Consider the following 27,191-nt stretch of genomic DNA (forward strand, 5'->3'; position numbering starts at 1 on the left):
CTGATTTGCAGCAGCAGCTTTATGTGCACATTACTTGTGTGTGTTGTTGTTGTTGTTGTTGTTGTAAGGCACTTGACGAATTTCACTTTGCCTTACTACAACAACAACAATGTTTTGCAGCTGCGTGAAATGTGCTGTATATTGCTGTTAGTAATTAGTAGCCATTAGCTGCTCGCTGACAGAGAGAGGGATAGAAATGCAGCTGCTCGTCTCTCTACGTCTTTTTGCCCACCGTTTTAGAGATCATATCATTTTATTTAAAATAATTTAAATTAAGTTCCAATCCCCCACTTGGCTGTGTGTATGTGTGTGCGCACATGCACATGTTTCATGTGCATCAGATTTTTATTTTATTTATCAGGATATTTACCGTATTTTCTGGACTATAAGCCGCACCTTCATATAAGCCACTCTATTTAAAAAAAAAAGATACACAAGCCGCAGATATTTCTGTTGTTAGATTAGATATTTACTACATGTACAGAAGGATTTAGAACTGTAAATGATGTACATGTTTGTACCTAAATAGATCTTTCCCAACAGTGTCTTTTAACACGGCAGCAACTTTGCTGATTAAAACGGGACAAAACCAAGAGAAAATAACCAGTATTTATTTATCTATTTATCTGTTTGAAATCTGCTTCTACTTCTATCTGCTAAAGAAGTAGTAGTGTATTCTTCTTTGCATTTATTTTGTCTTAGTTTTGATTCTAATTCTGGTTAGAGCGCCCCGAGTGGTGGAAGAAAAATCCACAGAATAACCTTTGTATAAGCTGCACGGTTGAAAACCTATGAAAAAAGTAGCGGCTTATAGTCCAGAAAATACGGTAATTGTGCAGACATGCCTGTAAGGAGAGGAGGTGGAGATAGGGAAGAGGAGAGGAGGTGGAGAGAGGGAAGAGGAGAGGAGGTGGAGAGAGAGAAGAGGAGAGGAGTTGGTACTAAAGGCCGTAGATCCATCACCAGCTGGATAACAAAGATCACAGCAGGAACATGTACCAGTTAATTATGTTGTATGTAATTATGTATGTTGTCATTTCTTTAGTTTTGATTGTTGGGTATCCATACTTATTATAGTTTTATAATAAGTTTCAGTATTAGTTTTAGTTTGTTATTATAATACGGTGTATTTGTCGTGGGTAAGGTTTAAGAAGTTTAGAGCAGGTATTACAATACAAACCACAACAGAGTTTTGTATTGTAATTCAACAAAGTAACAAATGTAACAAACTTGTTGTCGGAAAGTGTTAAAGTCGTGTTCCATGTGTTAAATGTCAGCACCGGCCCCTCCAAAGGTCCGTGCACGTCCCTGGTTAGGGACGACCCTACGGTAGAAATCTGAATTTGATGCTGTGAAGCTGAGCTTGAAATTGCAATTATCGTCTGTAAGTGAAGGAGATACAATGTAGAGAAATAATAGCTAGATGGATGAATGAGTGGTGAGATAAACAGAGAGTGGGATAGGGTCTTTCTTCAGGTGATGAAGCGTGACTCAGATGTCTGGATTAAAATAGAACAGGAAATGAGCAGCCCAATAGTCTTCCTGTGCTGGTAATAACATTCTCATTGACCCATTTTTCTCCCTACCTTTTGTGTCTTGTCTCACTTGACATTTGAGATTAATCTAAGTTTAATATAGTACAGGCCAGACAGGTGCACAGGGAGGAGAGTAGAGGAAGAGTGGAGCGCTAAGCTTTGGTTACATCACAGTTAAGGACTGCCAGAAGAAATCCCCTTTTGAGAATATTTAAATATTAAAACTTTACATACAGTTTATCAAAATCATTTGCAAAATGTCAGTATGAGAGCTGGGAAAATCAACCAAGACATCCGACTCTGGTTTGTCTTTGAGATGCCTGAACGTCCCATGTTTATCTGCTCAAATATAAATATAGGCAAGTATGTATGGATCTAGAACAGTCTCATCATTCACAAATGCACAGACCGATCCACAAATGCACAGGACAATTCACACGTGCGTAGGACAAGATACACAAATGTATTTTTGATGCATACACAAATATAACCTGATTTACAAAGGTTTTTTTGTCTGTGAGCTGCGCTGGATTTACGTGTGACTTTTGAGACTCCCCTGACGTGACTCGATCCACAAATATGTTTTTTTTTTAACGCTGAAGGATCTGCAACCAATCAGATATCTTCCTTTGTTTCAGCCAATCATAAGAGCGCACCCCACGTGGGGGATGATTCACTCTAAACCAATCAGATTAAAGGGGCGGATACACCTGCTGTTTGAACTGCGTTAGCGCTGTTCGCTTATAAAAGTGATTAATATTTGGAGGTAGTGGAGTAAAGATACATAAACAAGACAGCAACACGGGATGGAGAGGAGATCACTGCTCTGATTTTCTTGTGATCTCGGTAAAGAAAACAGCGCGATCTGAGATGGTTTGTCGCGCCGTTCAACCAGAGCCGTCAGGAGACTGCACTCCAAGTCCTGCCGATGCAGCAACTGATGAGAAACAGCGGAGATATTTCTGTATTTGAACTACAGGTGTCTTTCAGGAGAACGAGCCTGTTGACGGGGGTGAATCTTGCTGCAGTCTCGTTCCGGCTCTGGCCGCGAGTGGCGCTGGTCCCGGTCAGAAACACCAGCTGACCACAGTGACCAGACGTGGAGGTCAGAAACCTGCGGACTATTCTGAAGAGAAGCTGCTGCTGTTATCCTCACATTTATGATCCCCATCGCTGCTGCACAGAGACAAAACAGCGGTGGCAGATCAACACATTCCCGGTGCAGATAGAGTCGTCCTCATGGGAAGATGCAGCCGTGATGATGCTGGTCGGGGTTTAGTCCACCGATCATCAAACATCTGAGCTGGATACAGAGGTTCTTCGGTTATCAGTCGACTGATACCGACTTTACTCCAGATATTTCGATAAATTAATCTCCGGACGACATGCGCGTGCTGCTTATATCTCCGCTGTTTCTCATCATCAGTTGCTGCATCGACAGGACTAAGAGCTCTCCAGTCTCCCGACGGCTCTGGTTGAACGGCGCGACAAACCATCTCAGGTCGCGCTGTTTTCTTTACCGAGATCACAAGAAAATCAGAGCAGTGATCTCCTCTCCATCCCGTGCTGTCTTGTTTATTTATCTTTACTCCACCAACTCCAAATATTAATCACTTTTCTAAGCGAACGGTGCTAACGCAGTTCAAACAGCCTTTAATCTGATTGGTTTATGAGTAAATGGTCCCCCACATGGGATGCACTCTTATGATTGGCTGAAACAAAGAAAGACATCTGATTGGTTGCAGATCCTTCCGTGTTAAAAAAGTATTTCTGGATCGAGTCACGTCAGGGGAGTCTCAAAAGTCACACACAAATCCAGCGCAGCTCACAGACAAAAAAACCTTTGTAAATCAGGTTATATTTGTGTGTGCATCAAAAATACATTTGTGTATCTTATTTGAATTGTTCTGTGCATTTGTGGATCGGTCTGTGCATTTGTGAATTTTGTCCTGTGCATTTGTGGATCGACGTATGCATTTGTGAATTATGAGACTGTTCTAGCCCCATAAGTATGAACATGGGTGCAACATGGAGTCATCATGCTGCACAGGAAGGAGACAATTTCTCTGTCCAGAGAAATGAAGGTGCGTTGTTGCAAAAAGGGCAAATAAACAAAAAGCATTATAAAAATTCTGGCTGAAACCAGGAAGAGAGCGTCAATAACGGCTGAAACCAGGGAGAGACAATAACGGCTGAAACCAGGGAGAGAGCGTCAATAACGGCTGAAACCAGGGAGAGACAATAACCGCTGAAACCAGGGAGAGACAATAACTGCTGAAACCGGGAGAGACAATAACTGCTGAAACCAGGGAAGGACTGCTGCCTCCATGTGTAAAAGGGAAATAAGGAAGTTTAATTTCAGTCAAAAACAAATACTCTTCCAGTCCCTTCAGGGGAATCATGTGCTGCAGTAAGTGCGTGTATGCAGGTCTCTGGAGAGTCATTACCGCTGCGTTTTGCTGTGGGCAGAAAGGATGTGAGTGGTCTGTGTTGCAGCAGATCTGAAGAAGCCTCTAACTGAAGACACTGCATTGTGAAGATAAGCATCCTCCTTGACACATCTTCTTCAGGCTCCTAACATCCACGATCGCCTCATTCATCTCGTTAACATTCAAGATAAGATGGTTAATCCTTCTGGTTAACTCAAAGAGCAGTCCAGCAGGTTTTCGGTCCTCGGTGTCCGGTCCACAACAGGTATTTCTGGAGACGACAGTTCTCTTAAGGCCGGGACACACGACGCCGTCGGGCCCTTAGGGCTGCAGGCAGGGCCGGCCGAAGCCTCCATGGGGCCCTAAGCAAAATGTGATTTTGGGGCCTCCATTACTGCCAATAATACTGATTATTGATCATTCAAACACCCACTATAAATTTATTTCATGTTCTTCCCTGTCATTACAAATACACTTGTAAAACTAGATGTAAGAACCTTTTGTTGTAGTTAGATTGTAATCCACAGGGATTAAGACCATGGAAGCTACAACAGATTAACAAACTTGCAGAAAAATCTTTCAATTAATATTTATAAAGTCAGCAACTGCTCCTACTGGCCACACAGAGAAGCAACAGGTCAAAGGTCAAAGGTCACAGTTGCAGCAGAGTTGTTTCCATCATCCTATCATCAGCCTGGCAGGTTTTTACCATCTATGGTTTTTAATCTGAAATGGAGCAAATTCAGCTACAAGAGCAGCCTGGGGTTGATTTATACTTAATATTTAAAGTGATATAGTACTAAGTGTGATACTGAGTGTCATCTACAGTGTAGGCCTACTAAAAGAAACAAAATAATCAAATAGATCATTTATAAACCATTTACTGTAAACACGTTATCTACTTTATTTTTGGTTTTAAATAAACTGCAACAACAATGTGCAACAACAAAGTACTACAAAAACTAGAACTATAATTAAAATCACTCAACTTAGATAAACAGAACCTCGTCAATATGTTCTCCATATAAGAATAAATTCAAATGTACAAAATCAGACATTATTAAGTAGAATAAACAAATAAAGTCTGTTTTTGCGACATGGTGGGTCTTCAACCTACCCCTCAGAGTGTTGTGCGCAACAATGCACGGTTGAATTAACACATTACCAGTGGAGCTCTGTCTAGTCTGTTATTAATTATTGTGTTTTTGTACAATAATATAACTTTGATAATGTATCATCACTCTCACAAAAAAAAAAAAAATTATTTATTTATTTTTTACTCTTGGGGGCCCCCTAGTGGTCACGGGGCCCTAAGCAGCCGGTTAATTCTCTTACGCCTTGGGCCGGCTCTGGCCGTAGGGCCAGGACGGGGCCTCCGGTGCCTCCGGTCGGGTTGTTGTGTTCTGGCCTTTACTTACCCTGGAATTCTCACATGTGCAGAGTGAAGAGAGAAGTTGAGAGTACATGTGCCTGCGGTGCTTTAGTGCTGCTGAGCACCCGCTCAGACACACAACCCTTCAGGCCGTGGCCTGTTTGTTAGGGGATACAGGGGATTCACTTTACATAGTAGTGCAGGCTGAATCATACTAAATGCACAGGAAAAAGCAAAGAACATTATCCTCACAGTACTGCCTGCTTTCTCCATATGACGGCGTAAAGATTGTTCGTTGAAGCGAATGTATGTCGGCATCTTAAAGTTCAACCCCATGACGATAACCAAACTGGCGAGAGTCCTGGGTGGTACTTGTTTCCTTACAAAGGTGGGCCAATAATACATCCACATTACAGCATCTTCCTCCCCAGCCAGACAGACCTCCCACCCTCCCTTGGCCCACAGCTTCCCTGCCACACCTCAGCTGTCTCTTCTTCCATCTCACTTATGGATCTCACTCCTGCTACATTGTTGTGTCCTGTCCTGCAACATCAGGAAATGCTAACTGCCCCTTCACCTCCTGCTCGTCTGTCTTGAGCAGTTGGGTTACGAGGCAACTGGAGACTAAAAAAATGAAGGCTGGATGTCTGGATGGTGTCAGCATCAGAGTTCTGAAAGCCTGTTCAGAGCAGCTATATCATACTAAAAGTGTACGTGCGCTCAAAAGCCGAAAATGGCGTGCGCACAAAAATTTGATTTATAAAACCGTGTGCACGCACACTTGCATGCAATGTTCTCTTTATAAATCACAGTCCAGATGGAAGGTTGCGCACGTGAATTTGCCTCATACCCCGCCCTCTACACGCCCACTTTCTACCATGAATGGGCAATGCAAACTACATGATGACTGTATTTGCATATAAATGAGCCTGCTGAGCATGCGCAGCGGCTTCCTGCAGCCTGTTTCTGCTGTGCGTCAGGATGAATGAGACAAGTCTGTAATTTTTATCATAGGTACTCAACTGTGAGTGATGGAATCTAAAAAAAAATCCAGAAAATCACATTTTTAAGTAATTAATTTGCATTTTATTGCATGACATAAGTATTTGATCACCTGTCAACCAGTAAGACTTCCGGCTCTCACAGACCTGTTAGTTCTTCTTTAAGAAGCCCTCCTGTTCTCCACTCATTACCTGTATTAACTGCACATGTTTGAACTCGTTACCTGTATAAAAGACACCTGTCCACACACTCAATCAAACAAACTCCAACCTCTCCACAATGGCCAAGACCAGAGAGCTGTGTAAGGACATCAGGGATACAATTGTAGACCTGCCAAAGGCTGGGATGGGCTACAGGACAATAGGCAAGCAGCTTGGTGAGAAGGCAACAACTGTTGGCACAATTATTAGAAAATGGAAGAAGTTCAAGATGACGGTCAATCTCCCTCGGTCTGGGGCTCCATGCAAAATCTCACCTCGTGGGGCATCAATGATCATGAGGAAGGTGAGGGATCAGCCCAGAACTACACGGCAGGACCTGGTCAATGACCTGAAGAGAGCTGGGACCACAGTCTCAAAGAAAACCATTAGTAACACACTACGCCGTCATGGATTAAAATCCTGCAGCGCACGCAAGGTCCCCCTGCTCAGGCCAGTGCATGTCAAGGCCCGTCTGAAGTTTGCCAATGACCATCTGGATGATCCAGAGGAGGAATGGGAGAAGGTCATGTGGTCTGATGAGACTAAAATAGAGCTTTTTGGTCTAAACTCCATTCGCCGTGTTTGGAGGAAGAAGAAGGATGAGTACAACCCCAAGAACACCATCCCAACCGTGAAGCATGGAGGTGGAAACATCATTCTCCAGTAAGCCCACCTCCACCCTCCCACCTTCGTCCCTCGCTGACTGCCTAACCGATATCAAATCCTGGTTCTCTTCCAACTTCCTCAAACTAAACAGTGACAAAACCGAGGTCCTCCACTGTTTCCCCCTCCCCACAGGTCAAGAGTCTGGGTGTCATCCTCGACAGTACCCTATCTTTTCATTCTCATATCAACAATATTACCCGGTCCGCTTATTTCCACCTGCGCAACATCAACCGCCTCCGCCCCTCCCTCACCCCCCACACCACTTCTATTCTTGTGCATAGCCTCGTCACTTCTCGCCTTGATTACTGTAACTCTCTCCTCTCCGGTGTCATTCACAAATTCCTCCACAAACTCCAGTTAGTTCAGAATTCAGCTGCCCGCATCATCTCAAGGACCCCATCCATCAACCACATCACCCCTGTCCTACAACAGCTCCACTGGCTTCCAATAAAACACAGAATCGACTTCAAAATCCTTCTCCTAACGTTTAAGTCAATCCACAACCTTGCCCCTCCCTACCTGTCGGACCTCCTCCACGTCGCCACGCCCTCACGCACCCTCAGATCCTCCTCCTCCATCCACCTGACTGTTCCACCTGCCCGTCTTGCCACCATGGGGAGCAGAGCATTCAGCCGCTCTGCTCCCCGTCTCTGGAACAGCCTACCACCGGATCTCAGGAACACCACCTCACTCCCTCACTTCAAATCCAAACTGAAAACCCACCTGTTCAGAACTGCCTTCTCCCTCTGACCCCACTTGCACTGTGTCGTTGTGTCGTTGTTGTGGTTTTTTATTCTGAGTATTTGTTTACCCCCTAGCTTTTATTATTGTGTTACACTGTTTTTAACTATTGTACGGCGACCTTGAGTGCTCAGAAAGGCGCCTTCAAATAAAATGTATTATTATTATTATTATTCTTTGGGGATGCTTTTCTGCAAAGGGGACAGGACGACTGCACCGTATTGAGGGGAGGATGGATGGGGCCATGTATCACGAGATCTTTGCCAACAACCTCCTTCCCTCAGTAAGAGCATTGAAGATGGGTCGTGGCTGGGTCTTCCAGCATGACAACGACCCGAAACACACTGCCAGGGCATCTAAGGAGTGGCTCCGTAAGAAGCATTTCTTACGGAGCCCGTACAGAGTCCGTATTGCCCAGCGGCAGCCCCGAAACCTGAAGGATCTGGAGAAGATCTGTATGGAGGAGTGGGCCAAAATCCCTGCTGCAGTGTGTGCAAACCTGGTCAAGAACTACAGGAAACGTCTGATCTCTGTAATTGCAAACAAAGGTTTCTGTACCAAATATTAAGTTCTGTTTTTCTGATGTATCAAATACTTATGTCATGCAATGAAATGCAAATTAATTACTTAAAAATCATACAATGTGATTTTCTGGATTTTTTTTTTAGATTCCATCACTCACATTTGAAGAGTACCTATGATAAAAATTACAGACTTCTACATGCTTTTCAAGTGGGAAAACCTGCAAAATCGGCAGTGTATCAAATACTTGTTCTCCCCACTGTATGTGGAAGCGTGATCTGATGGGTTTTTTTCTTCCGTGTACACATACACATAGATCTATGTGAAGCACATTCTGACTTCCTGCTGTTAAATCGTCTATTTGCATGAAAAAGCCTTTGAAAAAAAAGAAACTGAGATAAAAGAAACGGGGATGGTACGGTAGTATTTTCTGCATAGGTAGGACACCTGGGCAGAACACCGGCTTGGGTGTACATGGATCTATAAGTCTGATATGTGATGACATTAAAATATGACATGAATCTGGCTTCATTTCACCACCTCACTACCTGCCTCGCCAGTTCCCTATATCTTAAGACTGTTCCTACAGGAGGGTCAGGGTTGGCGTAGGGATACACACATTTTTCGGTTAGTTTATTTTTTAGATCCCAACCTTTGTGTAGAAGGTGGCGTGTGCATCTTTCAAGCCCTGTTTTGTGCACAAGCGAGCTTTATAAATGAGGCCCCTGGAACCCTAACAGCCCCCATTATGGAAGTCCCGGACAGACTTTTATTAGCAAACAAGCAGCTTCCAGGACCCACGGCAGTGGGTTTAAGGTTGGAGCTGAAGATGCCATCATACACCTGCTTCAACACGACACGATGACGTTTTTCCACCATGCGAGCAGAAGTAGGAGTGGTGGAGAAATATAAATACGTCAAAAACAGAGCAGACTTTACTTCTTGAAGAAGCTTAGGTCCTTCAGCATTTGCAGTAAGATGTTGCAGATCATCTCTAGGTGTGTTGTGGAGAGTTCAGTCACGTCTGCAGTCAGCTGTGAGGGAGCAGCATCACAACCAGAGACTTAAAGAAACCAAACAAACTGATAAAAAATGGTGACTCTGTTCTGGGTTTTGAGCCTCTGGAGCTGATTGTGCAAAGGAGGGTACGTTATAAAATGAATATCATGGACAACCCAGAGCATCCTCTTCACAACACAGTCATCCAACAACAGAGAGATGTGAGATGTGAGATTTAAATAATTACTACTGCAACTATTTATTTCCCTTTGGGGAATAATAAACTATTTTGAATTGAACTGAATAATATTTGTGTATTGTGTATTTCTCCTTTCGTATGAGAACAACCAACTTTAAATCATAAGGATGTATCATGTTGTGGGAATGACCATTTCTCGTCACCAGACGGAAAGCATCATCATAGAGAGAGTTTATATGGAATTCTTCAAGCACCATCTCAAGACCTCGGCCAAAACAATGAATGCTTGGTGGCTGGATTGTCCTCCCGAGAGGAGACCATCAAGACATCATCATATTACCTTCAGTTTTTGATTTGGTACTTGTACCAATAGTTTTAGACATGGTAACTTTATTGCCTCGTTTGTATGTTTGTCACCAACTGCTCCCCCAGGGTCACCGTTTGCACGAGCGAGTGTGAAGAGCAAGAACGAGAACTCCTCTTATTTCCGGAGGAAAGCGAAGAGGATTCGGTTCACCACCCGCCGTCTGGTCAAGTCCCAGAGCTTCTACTGGACGGTGTTGTGTCTCGTTGGCCTCAACACGCTGTGTGTAGCCATAGTGCACTACGACCAGCCCGAGTGGCTCACCTACGCACTCTGTGAGTATTAGTGGACATATACTTGATAAATCACCCTGCACATCATTGTGCAGAAATAACTGCACAATGATGATGATGATTGAGATGATGATGATGGTGATGATGATGATGATGATGATGATGATGATGATGGTGATGATGATGATGATGATGGTGGTGATGATGATGATGATGATGATGATGATGATGGTGATGATGATGATGATGATGGTGATGGTGGTGATGATGATGATGATGATGATGGTGATGATGATGGTGGAGATGATGATGATGATGATGATGGTGATGGTGGTGATGATGATGATGATGATGATGATGATGATGATGATGATGATGGTGATGATGATGATGATTATGATGATGATGATGATGATGGTGATGATGATGATGGAGATGATGATGATGATGATGATGAAGATGGTGATGATGATGATGATGATGATGATGATGATGATGATGGTGATTATGATGATGATGATGATGATGGAGATGATGATGATGATGGTGATCATGATGGTGATGGTGATGATGATGATGATGGAGATGATGATGATGATGATGATGATGGTGATGATGATGGTGATGATGATGATGATGATGATGATGATGATGATGATGATGATGATGATGATGATGATGATGCACAATGGCTCCTTTAAAATGGTTCTGGAATCTTCCTGTGTGGAGTCTGCATGTTCTCTCCATTCTTACTGCATGTTCCCCAGGTTCTCTGCTCCTCCCTCGATCCAAAAACATGCCTTTTAGGTTTAATGCTGATTCTTAATTGGCCATTACAGCAGGTGTGAATATGTTCAATTCAATTCAATTCAATTTTAAGTTGTCTCTGGGTGCTTTCCAGAGACCAGAACATGACCCCCGAGCAATTACTACATAAACATAACATAAAGAATGGCAGGTAGAAACTCCTCTAGTGGGAGAAAAACCTTAAGCCAAATAGTGGCAAGAAAAACTCCCCTTAAAGTCTGAGTTATGGTTCTGTGTCAAATCGACGCCGCGCACACGCCATCACCCTGACGCCGCCGTCGGACTTCAGACCCTTCAGACCCCGCAACCGCTAGTTCGCAATCTTTTCCTGAATGGTTTATCCGACTTTTCCGGTCACAGTGAATCAAAGAAATAAGGACAACTATTGTGCAAAAAAACGAAACAAAAAAAATCACACATACAAGAAGAAAAGAGCGCTGAAAGTTCACGACTGCTTCAAACCGGAAACACGTTGCTTCCAAGTGAACCAATCACAGCCCTCTCGTCTGCGTTCGGTCTGCGTCGCCTCGACGCGTAGTTACAATTTTTGGGAGGTGACGTCAGTGACGGCGTGTGGTCTGCGTCGACACGCACCTTACGGTTTAGGCACGGCGTTGTTTTGACGCACAACCAAAACTCAGCCTTTAGGAGGGAGTTCATATGAGTAGTTGTGAAACTGAAAGTGGACCTGTAATGGACTGGCAACCGGTCCAGGGTGTACCCCCGTGGTTATTGATTATATACGCTGTTATTTCCCTTGGGATCAATCAAAGTTTCTATCCATCCATCCATCCATCCAGCAGAAAGTGAATGATGCAGAACTGAGAGCAAAGTGACCCACTCATAAGCCCCGCCCCCTCCTGTCAACTCACGCACATATAAACATTCCAGGTTTATTCTTTTTCCAGTTGCCACAAAGTCATGAAATCATCGACAGACTCAGAGTCGACTGAACCAACTCTGTTCTTAAACCCAAAACCCAAAAGAGTTATTTCTTTGCTTTCTTTAAAAGAGTTTGTTAAACGGGCCCCAGCAGATCCCTGTGAGAGCCTGCAATAGGAATAAGGAGGAACAGCTTTAGTAATCTCATGCAAAGCTTCAGTTGTAAACAGGATCTAAAGTGCCTACGGCCTGAATTTAAAGCGTGACTGTTGAACTGCAGATCACATTTCAGTGGTGAGTATCTGCAAAGACATGGGCAGGTGCACGGAAAGGTTTGTTGATGAAACTCAACAGGCTTGAAATGTCAGAATAATTGGAATTTGTCCAGCTGAGGAAATGAGTTGCTAAAGACACAAGGACTCTGTTTGGAAAGCAGCAGAAGGCCTTGTCTGACCTCTTTGTTGTGTGATTGTTCCTGGGAAGACCTGGCTGAGTTTGTGTTCTTGGGCCTGTTCCTGGCTGAGATGTCCATGAAGATGTACGGCCTCGGCCCCCAGAACTACTTCCACTCCTCCTTCAACTGCTTTGATTTTGGGGTGAGTTAACCGGCACAGTTGAGAGGTGTGTAGATTGGCCGGCGTTAGTTCGCGCTGCACTCACCAGACTGTGTTCATCATCAGGTCATCATCGGCAGCATCTTTGAGGTGATCTGGGCTGCCATCAAACCCGGGGCCTCGTTCGGGATCAGCGTTCTGCGAGCACTGAGACTTCTCCGGATCTTCAAAGTCACCAAGTGAGCCATGAGCAGTGTGTTAGTAGGGCTGGGGATCCATTCAAATGTCAAGAATCCATTCCATTCCGATTCTTAAAGGGGACCTATTATGAAAAACAGGCTTTTTTTCGCTTTAACATATATAAAGTGGTCTCCCCTCAGCCTGCCGACTCAGAGAAGGAGGAAAGCAACCAAATTCTGCAGTGTCTGTACAGCTGCCTGGATGAGCCGTCCAGTGTGATGTGGATCTACGAGCCAATAAGATTCTGCTCCTGTCGTTACGTAACGACAGGAGCGATGTGTGAAACCACGCCCACAACTAACTCTGGCCGGAACAACAACAACTAACTCCACTGGCCGGAGCTTCCACCATTTTTTCGTAGCGGTGTATCGCGTCATTCAGGCAGCCAATCAGCACAGTGCCTCATTATCATAGCCCCGCCGACTCAGAATCCTGCATAGATAATGAGGTTAGAGAATGGGAAGATAAAGACATGGCTCAGAGGCTGAATTTCTAATTTATTTAGCAAAAACAATCAAAAGTTTGTTTTTAAGAAATTCAAGGCCTGTTTAAAATAGGTATTAGATGCCATAATAGGTCCCCTTTAAACCAGCACTACGTAACTTTTCCACCTTAATATCATATTTCCAGAGTCATTGTGATGGTACATCAACTTCCAACAGGTTTAATGACACCTCTGTCATGGTCTGAGGGGTCTGTATCGCCTTCACTGGCACTACGGCATACGTCACTTCCCCCTCCTTCCCGATTCGTAGTCGAGATGAAAATGGGCGGGGCGTGGAGCGCAGAGCTCCGCAGAAGCTGGTAGCCCGTTGCTGTGTTGTAGCTGCAGCAGCTCCACACAACAGACGTGGGGAAAAGATCCTAATGGTTTAACTTTTCACCGCTTTCCTGCTCGGAGGCAGAACCACGGAGGCCAAGTATCTGATATAACAAAGTAAAAGAGTGAAAGAGTCGCGGTTGTAACGACCAAACATAACGTTCCTCAGTAAACAAACAAACACGCACACAGACGGGGGTCAGATCAAAACACGGGTTTTATTCCCCACTACTCCAGCTAAACGCAGTTGCTGGCCAGCTCTCTGCGGTGCAATTAACCCCAATCTTCAGATAAAACTAGTTTGTTGAGGAAAAAATATTAACTCTATTTGTAGCTGCAGAGGAAAAAAATAATCTCACGAGGAAAACAAAAGTATTGCTCACACCTCGGAGCCTCTTCAGCATAATATAGCAGTCAAAGAAAAAGAAAAGAGAAGTAAGAGTAATACAAAACATGTACTGTATGTTGTACTATTATACTAATTTATTGAAACACATGGCGAGTCAAACATTTACCAAAGCAGCTGCCAAACACTCCTAAACAAGGTAGTAAGACGTGGGTTCTGCAGAACTGCGGCAGTAAATCTTTCTAAAGAGTGGAGCTCCGACGAGGAGCTCCATTCTTTAGTAGGGATTTCATATGGATCCAGACCGTTAATAATCATTATTTTCTCCATATACCGCTCACTGGCTTCCTTGTTTAAGGTATCCCAGTAAATTCCAGTTCCTTTACAGCAGTTTAACATCTTTTTTTGCGTTCCGTCTGTTCACTTGGTGAAACAGAAAAGTAGTTTTGAAAGTCTGTCCCGTCTTCATTCGCTATCAACACAACTGCAAGCGACGGGACAGGAGTTTTCCGGCAGTACGCGCTGGTGCTCATGGGAAACGTAGTGTTCTTTCTGGTAAAGCACTACCACTTTTGTCCAAAAGATGCTGCCAAACTCAACAAAACCTGAAAGTTACGTTGTACTGCTTTAAGATTCAGAATCGATTATCAAGATTTGATTTGATTCGATTTGATTCCGATATTGATTTGGGTTAGTGTTATTAAAACATTTTTTGAGCTGTTGCATGAATTATAAGACTGTGTAGTTATGCAATGTAATAATACTAGTATTATATTGAGATCCAACAGCAAGTATTGCAGCTAATGATGCTGTAAGGACCAATCAGCTCCCAGAATGCTGATAGAACTGCTTTCAGAAACATTGTGGGTCAGAATTACCAAACAGATCCAGGGAGGAAACGTATGAAATTGGTTTTATTTTTTCCCACATTCCGTTTTAATTTTTTTCCAATTTCGGTCTATTTCGGTTTTTAATTTTTGAGAATTTGGTTTTTAGCATTTTATGCAAATGTAACCCCAAGACAGTATATAAGGCAAAGAAATATAGACAATTTATGCAATTATAACTGAAAACTTTAATGTTTTCATACCTTTAAACATATTTAAAGGCAAAAACATGGCACTAGTTATTCTCGTGTACAACAAAATATTCCTTTTTTAGGCATAAATAAAAAAATACCAAAAGTTGTAATGTAATGATGAAAAAAATCGATCTTTAGACATACAAATCGATTTTTAGGAATTAATATGAGAATCAATTTAGAATGGGAAAACTGATTTCTTCAACACAGGCCTGTGTGTGTGTGTTCTGGGAACACGGGTCGGACCCCGTGCTGGACACGGTTCATGCATGTGTGTGTGTGTGTGTGTGCAGGTACTGGAACTCTCTGAGGAACCTGGTTGTATCCCTGCTCAACTCCATGAAGTCCATCATCAGCTTGTTGTTCCTTCTCTTCCTCTTCATCGTGGTCTTCGCTCTGCTCGGCATGCAGCTGTTTGGCGGCCAGTGAGTAACTAGTCTGACCGGACCGGTGCCTCCGCATGTTCCCTGTGCTCCCGCCTGTAGCTGCTGCTGCTGCTCTTCGGATAGTATTTGGTTTTACAGTAATCCCTCGCTATAACGCGGTTCACCTTTCACGTCTCGCTGCTTCACGGATTTACATTGTGCATCGTGTTCTGCATTCTGATTGGCTAAACAGTCTCCCCGCTTCTTCACTTCCTGTATCAATAATGTTGGTTGCTTAGCAACAAGCTGAGAACGGCCAATGAGCTTCAGCAGCATCTGAAGAACGGGAGCCTTTGATGAATCGTTCATTACAGTTCTCAGATATAATCCATGGTGTCATGTCGGTTTATAAGAATCTTTTTGCCCAGAAGAAAAAAGAATGACAACAACGACCCATAACTATTTTCTTCTCTTGGAAAAAACACACATGCACTTTAGAAGAAAGAGACAGGATACAGCGGATCAGGAGAGCAGTGGAATACACGCCAGTCACAATTTGTCCTACTGTACTTACTGTATTTTTCATTTTCTCCCGTTCAAATCCAATTACTTGGGTCGTGATGGGGCAGGGGTGATCTCCATAATTGGAAGCCTTGTATAATAATTGTAAAAAAAAAAAAAAAAAAAAAAAGGTTCCTACTTCATGGATTTCACTTATCACGGGTTCTTATTGGAACGTAACCCCCGCCAAAAACAAGGGATTACTGTACATAGTTTTTTCTACACAGCTGCAAGTAATTTGCCGTAACATGTGATCTGTTCTTCATCTAATCAAAATAACAAACAAATACCATGTTTGTTCGACTGCAATGCCACACATCATTGACTGTCTCAGAAAATTAGAATATTGTGATGAAGTCCTTTATTTTCTGTAATGCAATTAAAAAAACAAAAATGTCATACATTCTGGATTCATTACAAATCAACTGAAATATTGCAAGCCTTTTATTATTTTAATATTGCTGATTATGGCTTACAGTTTAAGATTAAGATTCCCAGAATATTCTAATTTTTTGAGATAGGATATTTGAGTTTTCTTAAGCTGTAAGCCATGATCAGTAATATTAAAATAATAAAAGGCTTGCAATATTTCAGTTGATTTGTAATGAATCCAGAAGGTATGACTCTCTTCAAAAAGGGGGACCGGAGAGTGTGTTCCAACTACCGGGGAATCACACTCCTCAGCCTCCCGGGGAAAGTCTATTCCAGGGTGCTGGAGAGGAGAATTCGGCCGATAGTCGAACCTCGGATTCAAGAGGAACAATGCGGTTTTCGTCCCGGTCGTGGAACACTGGACCAGCTCTACACCCTCCGCAGGGTGCTCGAGGGCGCATGGGAGTTTGCCCAACCAGTCCACATGTGTTTTGTGGACTTGGAGAAGGCTTTCGACCGTGTCCCACGTGGCGTCCTGTGGGGGGTGCTCCGAGAGTATGGGGTCGGAGGCCCTCTGCTGAGGGCTGTCCGGTCTCTGTATGATCGGAGCAGGAGCTTGGTTCGCATTGCCGGCAGTAAGTCAGACCTGTTCCCGGTGCGTGTTGGACTCCGGCAGGGCTGCCCTTTGTCACCGGTTCTGTTCATTATTTTTATGGACAGAATTTCTAGGCGCAGCCAGGGGCCGGAGGGGGTACGGTTCGGGAGCCACTTGATTTCATCTCTGCTTTTTGCAGATGATGTGGTCTTGTTGGCTCCCTTGAGCCAGGACCTTCAGCATGCACTGGGGCGGTTTGCAGCCGAGTGTGAAGCAGCTGGGATGAGAATCAGCACCTCTAAGTCTGAGGCCATGGTTCTCGACCGGAAAAAGGTCGCTTGCACCCTCCAGGTCGGGGGAGAGTTCCTGCCTCAGGTGGAGGAGTTCAAGTATCTTGGGGTCTTGTTCACGAGTGAGGGGAGAACGGAGCGCGAGATCGACGGGCGGATCGGTGCGGCGGCCGCAGTAATGCGGTCATTGTATCGGTCCGTCGTGGTGAAGAGGGAGCTGAGCCGAAAGGCAAAGCTCTCGATTTACCGGTCGATCTACGTTCCCACCCTCACCTATGGTCATGAACTCTGGGTCATGACCGAAAGAACGGGATCCCGGATACAAGCGGCCGAAATGAGTTTCCTCCGCAGGGTGGCGGGGCGCTCCCTTAGAGATAGGGTGAGGAGCTCTGTCACCCGGGAGGAGCTCGGAGTAGAGCCGCTGCTCCTCCACATCGAGAGGAGCCAGCTGAGGTGGCTCGGGCACCTGTATAGGATGCCCCCTGGACGCCTCCCTCGTGAGGTGTTCCGGGCATGTCCCACCGGGAGGAGGCCCCGAGGAAGACCCAGGACACGCTGGAGTGACTACGTCGCTCGGCTGGCCTGGGAACGCCTTGGAGTCCCCCCGGAAGAGCTGGAGGAAGTGTCCGGGGAGAGGGAAGTCTGGGGATCCCTGCTCCGACTGCTGCCCCCGCGACCCGGACTCGGATAATGCGGTGGACAATGGATGGATGGATGGATGGTATGACATTTTTGCATTACAGAAAATAAAGGACTTTATCACAATATTCTAATTTTCTGAGACAGTCCTGTAGATGCTCCTATGGACTCAGATAGTGCAGCTTCAGCAGCCCCATTGTGTGCAGGTTTCTTTAATTATCTGCATCTTTCTTCTTTAAAGGACTGTGATGTGAGATGAGTGAGTGAATCAGGCCGGGTGGATGGATCAGTTTGGGGGGGTTTGGGGTGTTTTGGCTGTGCAGCTTAATCGAGGTCAAAAACACGTCTTTCCCTCTAGATTTAACTTTGACGATGAAACGCCAACGACCAACTTTGACACCTTCCCAGCAGCCATTCTCACGGTGTTTCAGGTGAGGTTCAACTTGCTGGTGTTTCCCAGTGCTCTGCTTGGCCTGGACTCACTAACCCCCTGCTCTTCCACCACAGATCCTGACCGGGGAGGACTGGAACGCCGTCATGTACCACGGCATCGAGTCACAGGGGGGAGTGCACGGGGGAATGTTCTCCTCCATTTACTTCATCGTCCTTACTCTCTTTGGAAACTGTATCCTTCCTGTCTGATACAAGTCCACCCTCGTTGCCATCTGGCAGCTGTATGATGCTGCAACTTTTTAAATATTATTATAATTATTATTATGCAAATGCTTAACTTACGTCTTTTGGTCTTTTCCTGACACAACAAATAACTAGATACACTCCTAAATGTCTTTTTGGCCATTGCTGTTGATAATCTTGCAAATGCCCAGGAGCTCACTAAGGTACACATTTATTTTAATTTTTTTTAATTTTTTTATTCTATTTTATTTTATTTTATTTATTTTATTGATGGATATATTTTAAGCTTGAGGTTATTGAGCAATTGTTTTGTTGTTTTTTTTAAAGATTTTTTTTGTGGCTCTAGTGGCCCTTTATTGAAGTTGCAGACAGGAAAGGGGTAGAGAGAGAGAATGGGGTGACATGCAGTAAAGGTACGCAGGCCGGGATTCAAACCTGCGACCGCTGCAGGACTGTAGCCTCAGTACATGAGCCGCTTGCATAAGGCACTGCACCACCGAGCGGCCCAATATTGAGCTATCGTTGATGGAGGAAGCAGCGTTACGTTTCCTCTATAGCACCCATGAAGTCATAAAGTGGACCCCTAAAATTATGATAAAATTGAGCTGATGATATCAGATCTGGCAGCACGGTGGCTTGGTGGTTAGCACTGTTGCCTCACAGCAAGAAGGTTCCCGGTTCGACTCCCAGGCCCGACAGGGTCTTTCTGTGTGGATCTTGCATGTTCTCCCTGTGCTTGCGTGGGTTTCCTTCCTCCCACAGTCCAAATACATGCTAGTACAGTAGGTTAATTCCATTCCGCAGGGACCAGCACGCAGCTCCCGAAGCTCCGGCCTGCAAACATGCACAAAAGAGAAAAAAGGGGGGCCGGCACAAGAAACTACAGGAACGATGGACAAAAATGATAGCTATGAGATATTTATAATAAATAAAAATGGAAATGGAGAAGAGAGGAAGGGAAAAGGAGAGGAGAAGAAGGGTGAGAGGCACCACCCAGTGGATCATGTTGGTGTCCCCCTGCAGCATAGGCCTATAGCAGCATATCTACCGCGAAGCTGTCATGGTCACAGTTTCAGAGGTTTTTTTTTACTGTGATACTGACTCCTGTCATCTAGATCCTGCCACCCTCATCAGCCTCATTCCCTTCACCTGTGCTTCCCCGGCCCAGCTCCACACCTGGTTTCCCTCATCAGTTTCCCCTTCATATACCGGCCCATTTCCTCATACCAGTTGCCAGATCGTCGAGTGTAGTTGCCTCGCTTTCCAGCCACGGATCCTGTTCATGTCCTGTTCTGTTTCTGCCTGCCTGCCTGCCTGCCTGCCTGCCTGCCTGCCTGCCTGCCTGCCTGCCTGCCTGCCTGCCTGCCTGCCTGTGACCCTGCCTGATTCCGGTTTATGGATTTTTGCCTGCCCCTTTTGGTTTTGTTTGCCTGATCTGCCTGACTACCCGGTTTGACCCCTGCCTGCCTTTGACAAAGATTAAAGCCTCTTGGACTCTGATTCTGCCTGGTGTTGTGCATTTGGGTTCTCTGTCCTGTCTGAGCCGTGACAGAAGCTATATTTGAGACTAACTATTATAGTCTTGTTCTATAGCTGCAACTATGACTACTGACTCTAACACACTAGAGTTTACACTAACTAGATGTTTACTAACACTAACTAGAGGTTTACTAAACACTAACTATAGGCTTTACTAAACAGAAAGGTTTTAAGTTTAGTTTTAAAGGTGGAGGTGGTGTCAGCCTCTTTAACCCAGATTGGAAGTTGGTTCCATAGTAATGGTGCCTGATAGCAGAACGCCCGCCCTCCAAATCTACATTTAGATACTTTAGGAACTATGAGAAAACCTGCACTCTGAGAACAGAGAGCTCTGCCAGGAACATAAGGCACTATCAGGTCTTACAAATATTGCGGAGCTAAGCCGTTTTGGGCTTTATACGCAAGTAATAAAAGTTTGACTTGGATTCTGAATTTTATGGGTAGCCAATGGAGCGACGCTAACACTGGAGAGACGTGGTCTCTCCTGCTGATTCCTGTCAGCACTCGCACTGCTGCATTTTGGATCAGCTGGAGCCTATTCAGCAAATTACTTGGACATCCTGCTAATAACGCATTACAGTAATCTAGTCTAGAAGATACAAACGCATGAACTAGTTTTTCTGCATCACTCTGCAAGAGGATTTTCCTAATCTTTGCAATATTGCGGAGATGGAAAAATGCTAATTGATTATTCTAAATTGCCCGTAGGTGTGACTGTGAGACTTTTTTTTCAACATTTTGACTTTTTTCTCAACATTTCAACCTTTTTCTCAACATTTCGACTTTTTTCTCAACATTTCGTCTATAACCCCCAGTTCTAACTAATATAGGTACATGCAGCATGTGTTGTCTTCATTCTAAGGCTGATACAAGACTTTTTATTTTTTGCGGCTCCAGACATATTTGTTTTTTGTGTTTTTGGTCCAATATGGCTCTTTCAACATTTTGAGTTGCCGCCCCCTGAGCTAGATGAAGGATACTGGCTCAGTTCTGGAGCTGAATGAGGGAGGATACTTCATTACATGAAATGAAGAAGATCATGAACAACCCTGAGCATCGTCTTCACAACACAGATTCAGCAACAGAGCATCTTCAGTCAGAGGTTCTTCCCATCCGCTGCCACACAGACGCTACAGGAGATCCTTCCTGCCCTTCTCTACAATCAATCTTTGAGGAAACTTAAAATTATGAAAACAACTCAATCATTTATTTCCATTCAGGGATTAATGAAGTATTTTGAATACTTGCCCTTGTTATGGGTTAGCTTAAGTTTCTCCTTGACTTAAGTATGTATGATTGTTCTTTCACTTCTGCAGTTTTTCTGCAGCTAATGGGGATCCAAATAAAACTATAAACTATAAACTTGCATGATTACCGGTATGTAATCTCCTTTCCAGGATGAAGAAGAACAGGAGGAGGCCATCAACAAGAAGTTGGCCATGCAGAAGGCCAAGGAGGTGAAGGAGGTCAGCCCCATGTCGGCTACTAACATTTCCATCACAGCGTAAGTCCGCCTCCTAATGTTTCATCCCAAATGACTTTCTTCTTTACCACCAGTGCCTGCAGAAAAGGGCTTTTTGAAATCTGTGCAGCTTTGTTGTAATGCTAAATGATTTGTACCATCAACGAGTTCACTTACGTGTCGGGCACAATTTTACTGTCTCTCATTTTTCAGTGCAGAGATTAGCTACCAATCATGAAACATAGCCCTTAAAATACAAGTATGGATACAATATGGAGAGAATGTGAAATTAGAGAGAGAAAATACAACTTTTCCATGTTTTTTTTTTTTTTTTTTTTTTTTACTATATCTCCCAAATGTGTTTTGTACGGAAGAGTATTAGGGCCATGCAGGAGAAGAAATATTTGAGAGGGGAAGATTTTTTTTTTATTGTGCACTTTGAGAAAAAAGTCGAAAAGACGAGATTAATGTTGAAATACAATTTCGAGAAAAAAGTTGAATGGTTGAGATTCATTTTGAAATATTATTTCAAGAATAAAGTCGAAATTTCGTGAATAAAGTCGAAATTTCGCCTTTTTTTTCAACATTTCAAGTTTATTCACGAAATTTTGACTTTTTTCTTAACATTTTGACTTTTTTCTCGAAGTTGTACTTAAACATTAATCTCGACATTTCGACTTTTTTCTCAACATTTCAACTTTATTCACAAAATTTTGACTTTATTCTCAACGTTTCGACTTTTTTCTCAAAGTGCATAATGAAGAAAAAAAAATCCTCCTCCTCTAAAATATTTTTTTTCTCCTGCCTGGCCCTAATACTCTTTTTTCTTTTCTTTTTCGTTTTGAGGCAATGCTAAATATAAGAAAATACAACGGTTTTCTTTCATTCAATTTAGTTTGATTACTGTTGGAGTTTGTGGTGTGTTATGTTGCAGAAGTAGAACCGCCCCAGCCATGGAACATGGATTCTCCTTTATAGATCCACAATAACATATTCTGCTAACTCTAAGACATATGAGCTATGGGTAAACCCCTCTGGATGCTGCTGTCTGTCTGTCTGTCTGTCTGTCTGTCTGTCTGTCTGTCTGTCTGTCTGTCTGTCTGTCTGTCTGTCTGTCTGTCTGTCTGTCTGTCTGTCTGTCTGTCTGTCTGTCTGTCTGTCTGTCTGTCTGTCTGTCTGTCTGTCTGCGTGGATGAAATGTTCTTCATGCAGTCAGTTACCGTCATACAGAATCACACCAGAGCTGGGAGTGTGTGGCTGACTCTCTGTACTACACCTTTTTCTTTAATGTACTCTGGTACGCTTGGTAAAGGTATGCATGTTTATTTATATATGAAAAGCTACTACAGTCATGTGAAAAGGGTACACCCTCAAATCATTCTGAGGTTTTGAAGTGATCTGGATCTTAAAATCAGGTAATGCATCCTCATCATTACTTACGTAACTGAAACCAGGACCCAACGTGGAAGCAGAGTGTAAAAACCTCATTACTTCTGTATCAGCAAAAGAGGTATGAGGGGCTGCTAACCAAACCATAAAAATTGATTAACACCAACTTCTATAAAAGCACATGTGTTGGCAGTTTGTAGTTATGGTTTTATTTGCAAGCAGGAACAACATCATCATCAGTGATTGCAGAAAAGCAATTTGCAATTGGGTATGAGACCATAACCAAACAATGTGGAGCCCATCATTACTTTAAATTTCTCTAAGAATGATTATTTAGCGTGTTCAATGCCCTCAGCCAGCGTGCTACATGTTAGAGTTCATAACAATTCAAATATAAAAAGAATAAACAAGTGTGGTTTTTTTGAAAGGGCTGCAAGCAAAAGAATTTTAAACCCTGATCCCAATTCAGCAGTCAATCTACAACAGATGGTTTCCATAAGGTTTGAGAAAACCTGGAAATAGTAGAATTTGAAACAGGGGAAATCTATAAACATCCATAATATCCTGAAAAAGTTTTACAACATTCCGAAATGTGGTATAGTGATGGACTGAATGTTTCTATTGCTCTTTCTGTCTGTGGGTACCCAGAAAGGCCATAGAGGGTGTGTGTGTGTGTGTGTGTGTGTGTGTGTGTGTGTGTGTGTGTGTGTGTGTGTGTGTGTGTGTGTGTGTGTGTGTGTGTGTGTGTGTGTGTGTGTGTGTGTGTGTGTGTGGTCATACTAGCAAAACTATTAGATTTCCAGCCGGTAATTGTGAATTATTTTTCAAATATTAATTAATTAGCTGGCAAATGACTATTTAATTTAATTTAGATTATTTAGTTTATTTCGAACATGTAAAAAAAAAAACTAGAAAAAAGACAAGAAAACAAATACAGGGGGGCATTCCACAACATAAAGAAAAAAAACAACCTCAAAACACATATTTCAAGTGTTTGAAAAGGAGTGGGAGGAAGTATAAACTTATTTAATCACACCCCCTTTCCACAACTAAACATAAATTATATGTCCGTATTTATTTTTTATACTATACACTAATTTGTATAAATATATATCACTTTTACAAAAATAATCTGTTTAATACAAGATGTAAGCTCTAATAGAACTATGATATAAATATAATACGTAATACGTATATCTAAGTATATGAACATACAAAGACAACATGACAAAATAGCAGTAGACACGCAGCTGGTGATCTTTAAACACAGTCTTCTATATAGTCTACTATCTATAGTCTACTATATTACTAAAGTAATAATGAAACTATCAAAACCCCATAAACAATTACTATTTACTGACAATTTCAGTGTTTGTGCTGCCACCTTGTGGACTGACAGGACCATTACAGTTGATAAAAACCCTTATTGACTCTTTGCAGTCGTACCGGCTGCAGGAAAGTCCATGACAGTTCCTCACCTTGCACTGAGACTAGTTTGATGTTTAAACATTAATCCTGCTGGCTATTGTTCTACTTTATCTCTTAATGAAAGTTGCTGAGAACAGGAGCTAACATTCTGAACCCAGCGTTCATCTGCCTTTCACCTTTTTAGATATGAAAAAAGCTGAATTATTTTGAGTAGAAATATAGAATGCAGTACATTAGCCTCTGCTGTCGCTTTATGGACAGTTGTAGGACACTGGTGGAGCAACTCCCATCACTGCCAACGGGATTTTTCGTGCATTTAAACGATCCCCATCATGCGACCACCTTTTTTTTTTTCAACCACGTCTACAGTTTTCATCAAATGAAATAAAAATGGTTACCACTCGTAATTATTGCCCTTTTTTTGTACATCAGTGACTTTGTCCAAGATAGTTTTTCAGGCAAAGATAGCGGGCGGCTGTTTGGGGTCCGAAATGCATGACGTGTTTGGAGTTATCATCCAATATCGTGCTTGGAAATTTGCCGGTTCCAGGTTCCAGATCCCGACCAACAACTTTTTTTTTTTTTTATTAAACAAAATTTATTGAAAATATACAAACTCTCAAAGAGGATAATGGACAAATATCAATATAAATACAATATGAAAAGAAAGGGAAAAAAATAAAAAAAAGGGGATTCTTGTAAGAAAACAAAAAACAAGGCACTCTAAGAATTAAAAGGTGCATATGAATAACAAAATGAAGCATTTAAATTCACGTTATGGAGCATAGAAAAGGAGGGGAATTATTAAATTAGAATAACAAATAACAAGCAATGTCTAGACTTATTTTACTTACATTTTTGTTTTCTACTCTTTACAAATACCACTGAAGTGTAATAAATAATCACATTTTAAAAAAGAGAAAAAGCTGGGGTGGGACAATGGCTGGTTTCAGGGAGGTGTTGAAGGTCTTCATCAGAGCGTTTGATAGCTTATCATTACAGGCAGTACTCGAGTTGTAAAAAAAAATCAGGGGAGATGGTGGATTTGATCATATGGGGACAGATAATTTGTGCTGATTACAAATAATATAATATATTACAAATAATAGCAGTGACCAAAACAGCTGCAGAAATACTGCAGGAATGACATAGCAGCAGTTAAATGCAGCCTTCTGTAAGCTTTAAATATCCACTGGGCTTACATCAAATACATCAAAACACAACAATAAAAAACACTTTTCTGAACTTATCAATATGACTCTGTCCTTCACAGGATAAGTAACATGGATCACTGCAAAAACTCACAATCTTAACAAGAATATTTGTCTTATTTCTAGTTAAAATGTCTCATTTTAGTAAAAAAAATCTCATTACACTTAAAACAAGACTCATCACTGGAAAAAATAACAATTTTCACCTGTTTCAAGTAGATTTTCACTTAAAATAAGTAGAAAAATCTGCCAGTGGAACAAGATTTTTTTTTTGCTTGTAACGAGAAGATAAATCTTGTCCCACTGGCAGATTTTTCTACTTATTTCAAGTGAAAATTTACTTGAAACAGGTGAAAATTGTCCAATAAGTTATTTTTCTGGTGTTATTTTTCTGGTGATGACTCTAAATGTTGAAATAGCAGTAAAACCACATTCATTGATGAAATGACATAAGGGATGGAAAGGGGGGATGGCAGTTTTACAGGGGGGATGATTTGGACCGTTTTTATTTCAGGGGGGATGCCATCCCCCCTCATACCCCCTCAATTCGAGTACTGATTACAGGCCTTCGGTACTTTTCCCAGCAGCCCATCGTAAGAAACCAGGCCGAGCTGACTGAGCTGAGTTGAGTAGAGCCGAGTAGGTACTAGTGTAAAAGTACCATTAGTGTCATAGCAAGTGGGTTTCTCCACCAGCAAGGCATCAGCCGTGGGGTTCTGTACCCCTGTCCATACTTGCCTTGGGTAGCGGTGAGCCGCCTGCCCTGGATTCATAGCAGCGTGGGTTTGTTTTCCCTCTGCTCGGGCAGCTGGAACCCAACGCTGCCTCAATACCACCTGCAAACGCGTGTGAATCCTGTTGAAACTTCACAATCCAAGGAGGGTGTGCTTGCTTTTTCACATGACTTCAGATAGTGACTCAATATAGTTTCTGTACCAAACCTTTAAAGGAAATGAAACAAAACAAAACAATTATGATTTGGATGAACAATATCTTTGGTTTTATTGATTGTTATTCTATGAATACAAACGTGATAACTAACACAACACCTCTTTTCTGTGTATCTGATGCACGTCCCACAGCTCAACCCATGACATCCTGTTAACCACAATATTGTTCAAATCTATGCTATTCTTCACGTGAATTTTAATGTCAATGATTTGTTTATATTTGTTCAGTATAATCCTGGTGTCACTAAAGTAGTGCATTTGTGTGAGCTGAACCCATTCCTTATTGGTATCAATCCTGTCTTTTTGATCTACTTAAGGTGTGTGGATCAAGAACACAGTATTTCTCACCAGTAGATTTTATTTTATTGTATGTCATTTCATTCTTTTAACCAGTGTTTGCCTTCCCATTGCAATAGAATGCAGTTGGACACTAAAAGTCACCGAAGAGAGAGCGAATCATGATGATGTCTGGCTCTTTCTCTGACTTCATGTTTTCCCTCCCCGTTTTTGTTTTGTGCATGTGCAGTTTTCTAACACGCAGTCGAGATAACGCGCACTCTAGCAGCTCATCCATCTGCAGCGTTAGCTCACTGTGAGTTACTCTCTGGTACAATCCCCCCCGTCTCCTGTGATAACTGGCTGCTCTACCAGCTCACACCTCCCTGCACCGCTGCTCTGTGTGCATGCGTGCACGCGTGCCTGCGTGTTTCACTGTTTCTGTATTTTATGATTTTGTTTCTTCTCTGTGATCAGCATTTATTT

At 42.7% G+C, this 27,191-nt stretch overlaps 1 protein-coding gene across 1 annotated transcript in view; it reads left to right on the top strand.

The window, feature by feature from the left end:
• LOC133450780 (voltage-dependent N-type calcium channel subunit alpha-1B-like) overlaps positions 1-27,191 on the top strand; it is a 245,093-nt gene that overhangs the window by 121,380 nt on the left and 96,522 nt on the right. Inside the window, 8 exon segments of the mRNA XM_061729657.1 lie at positions 10,087-10,304; positions 12,435-12,547; positions 12,632-12,744; positions 15,286-15,417; positions 18,173-18,245; positions 18,322-18,439; positions 18,586-18,653; positions 21,387-21,493. Of these exon segments, the coding sequence (XP_061585641.1) occupies positions 10,087-10,304; positions 12,435-12,547; positions 12,632-12,744; positions 15,286-15,417; positions 18,173-18,245; positions 18,322-18,439; positions 18,586-18,653; positions 21,387-21,493 (942 nt within the window).

The sequence above is a fragment of the Cololabis saira genome, chromosome 9 (genome assembly GCF_033807715.1).
Source record: "Cololabis saira isolate AMF1-May2022 chromosome 9, fColSai1.1, whole genome shotgun sequence".
Lineage (NCBI taxonomy): Eukaryota > Metazoa > Chordata > Actinopteri > Beloniformes > Belonidae > Cololabis > Cololabis saira.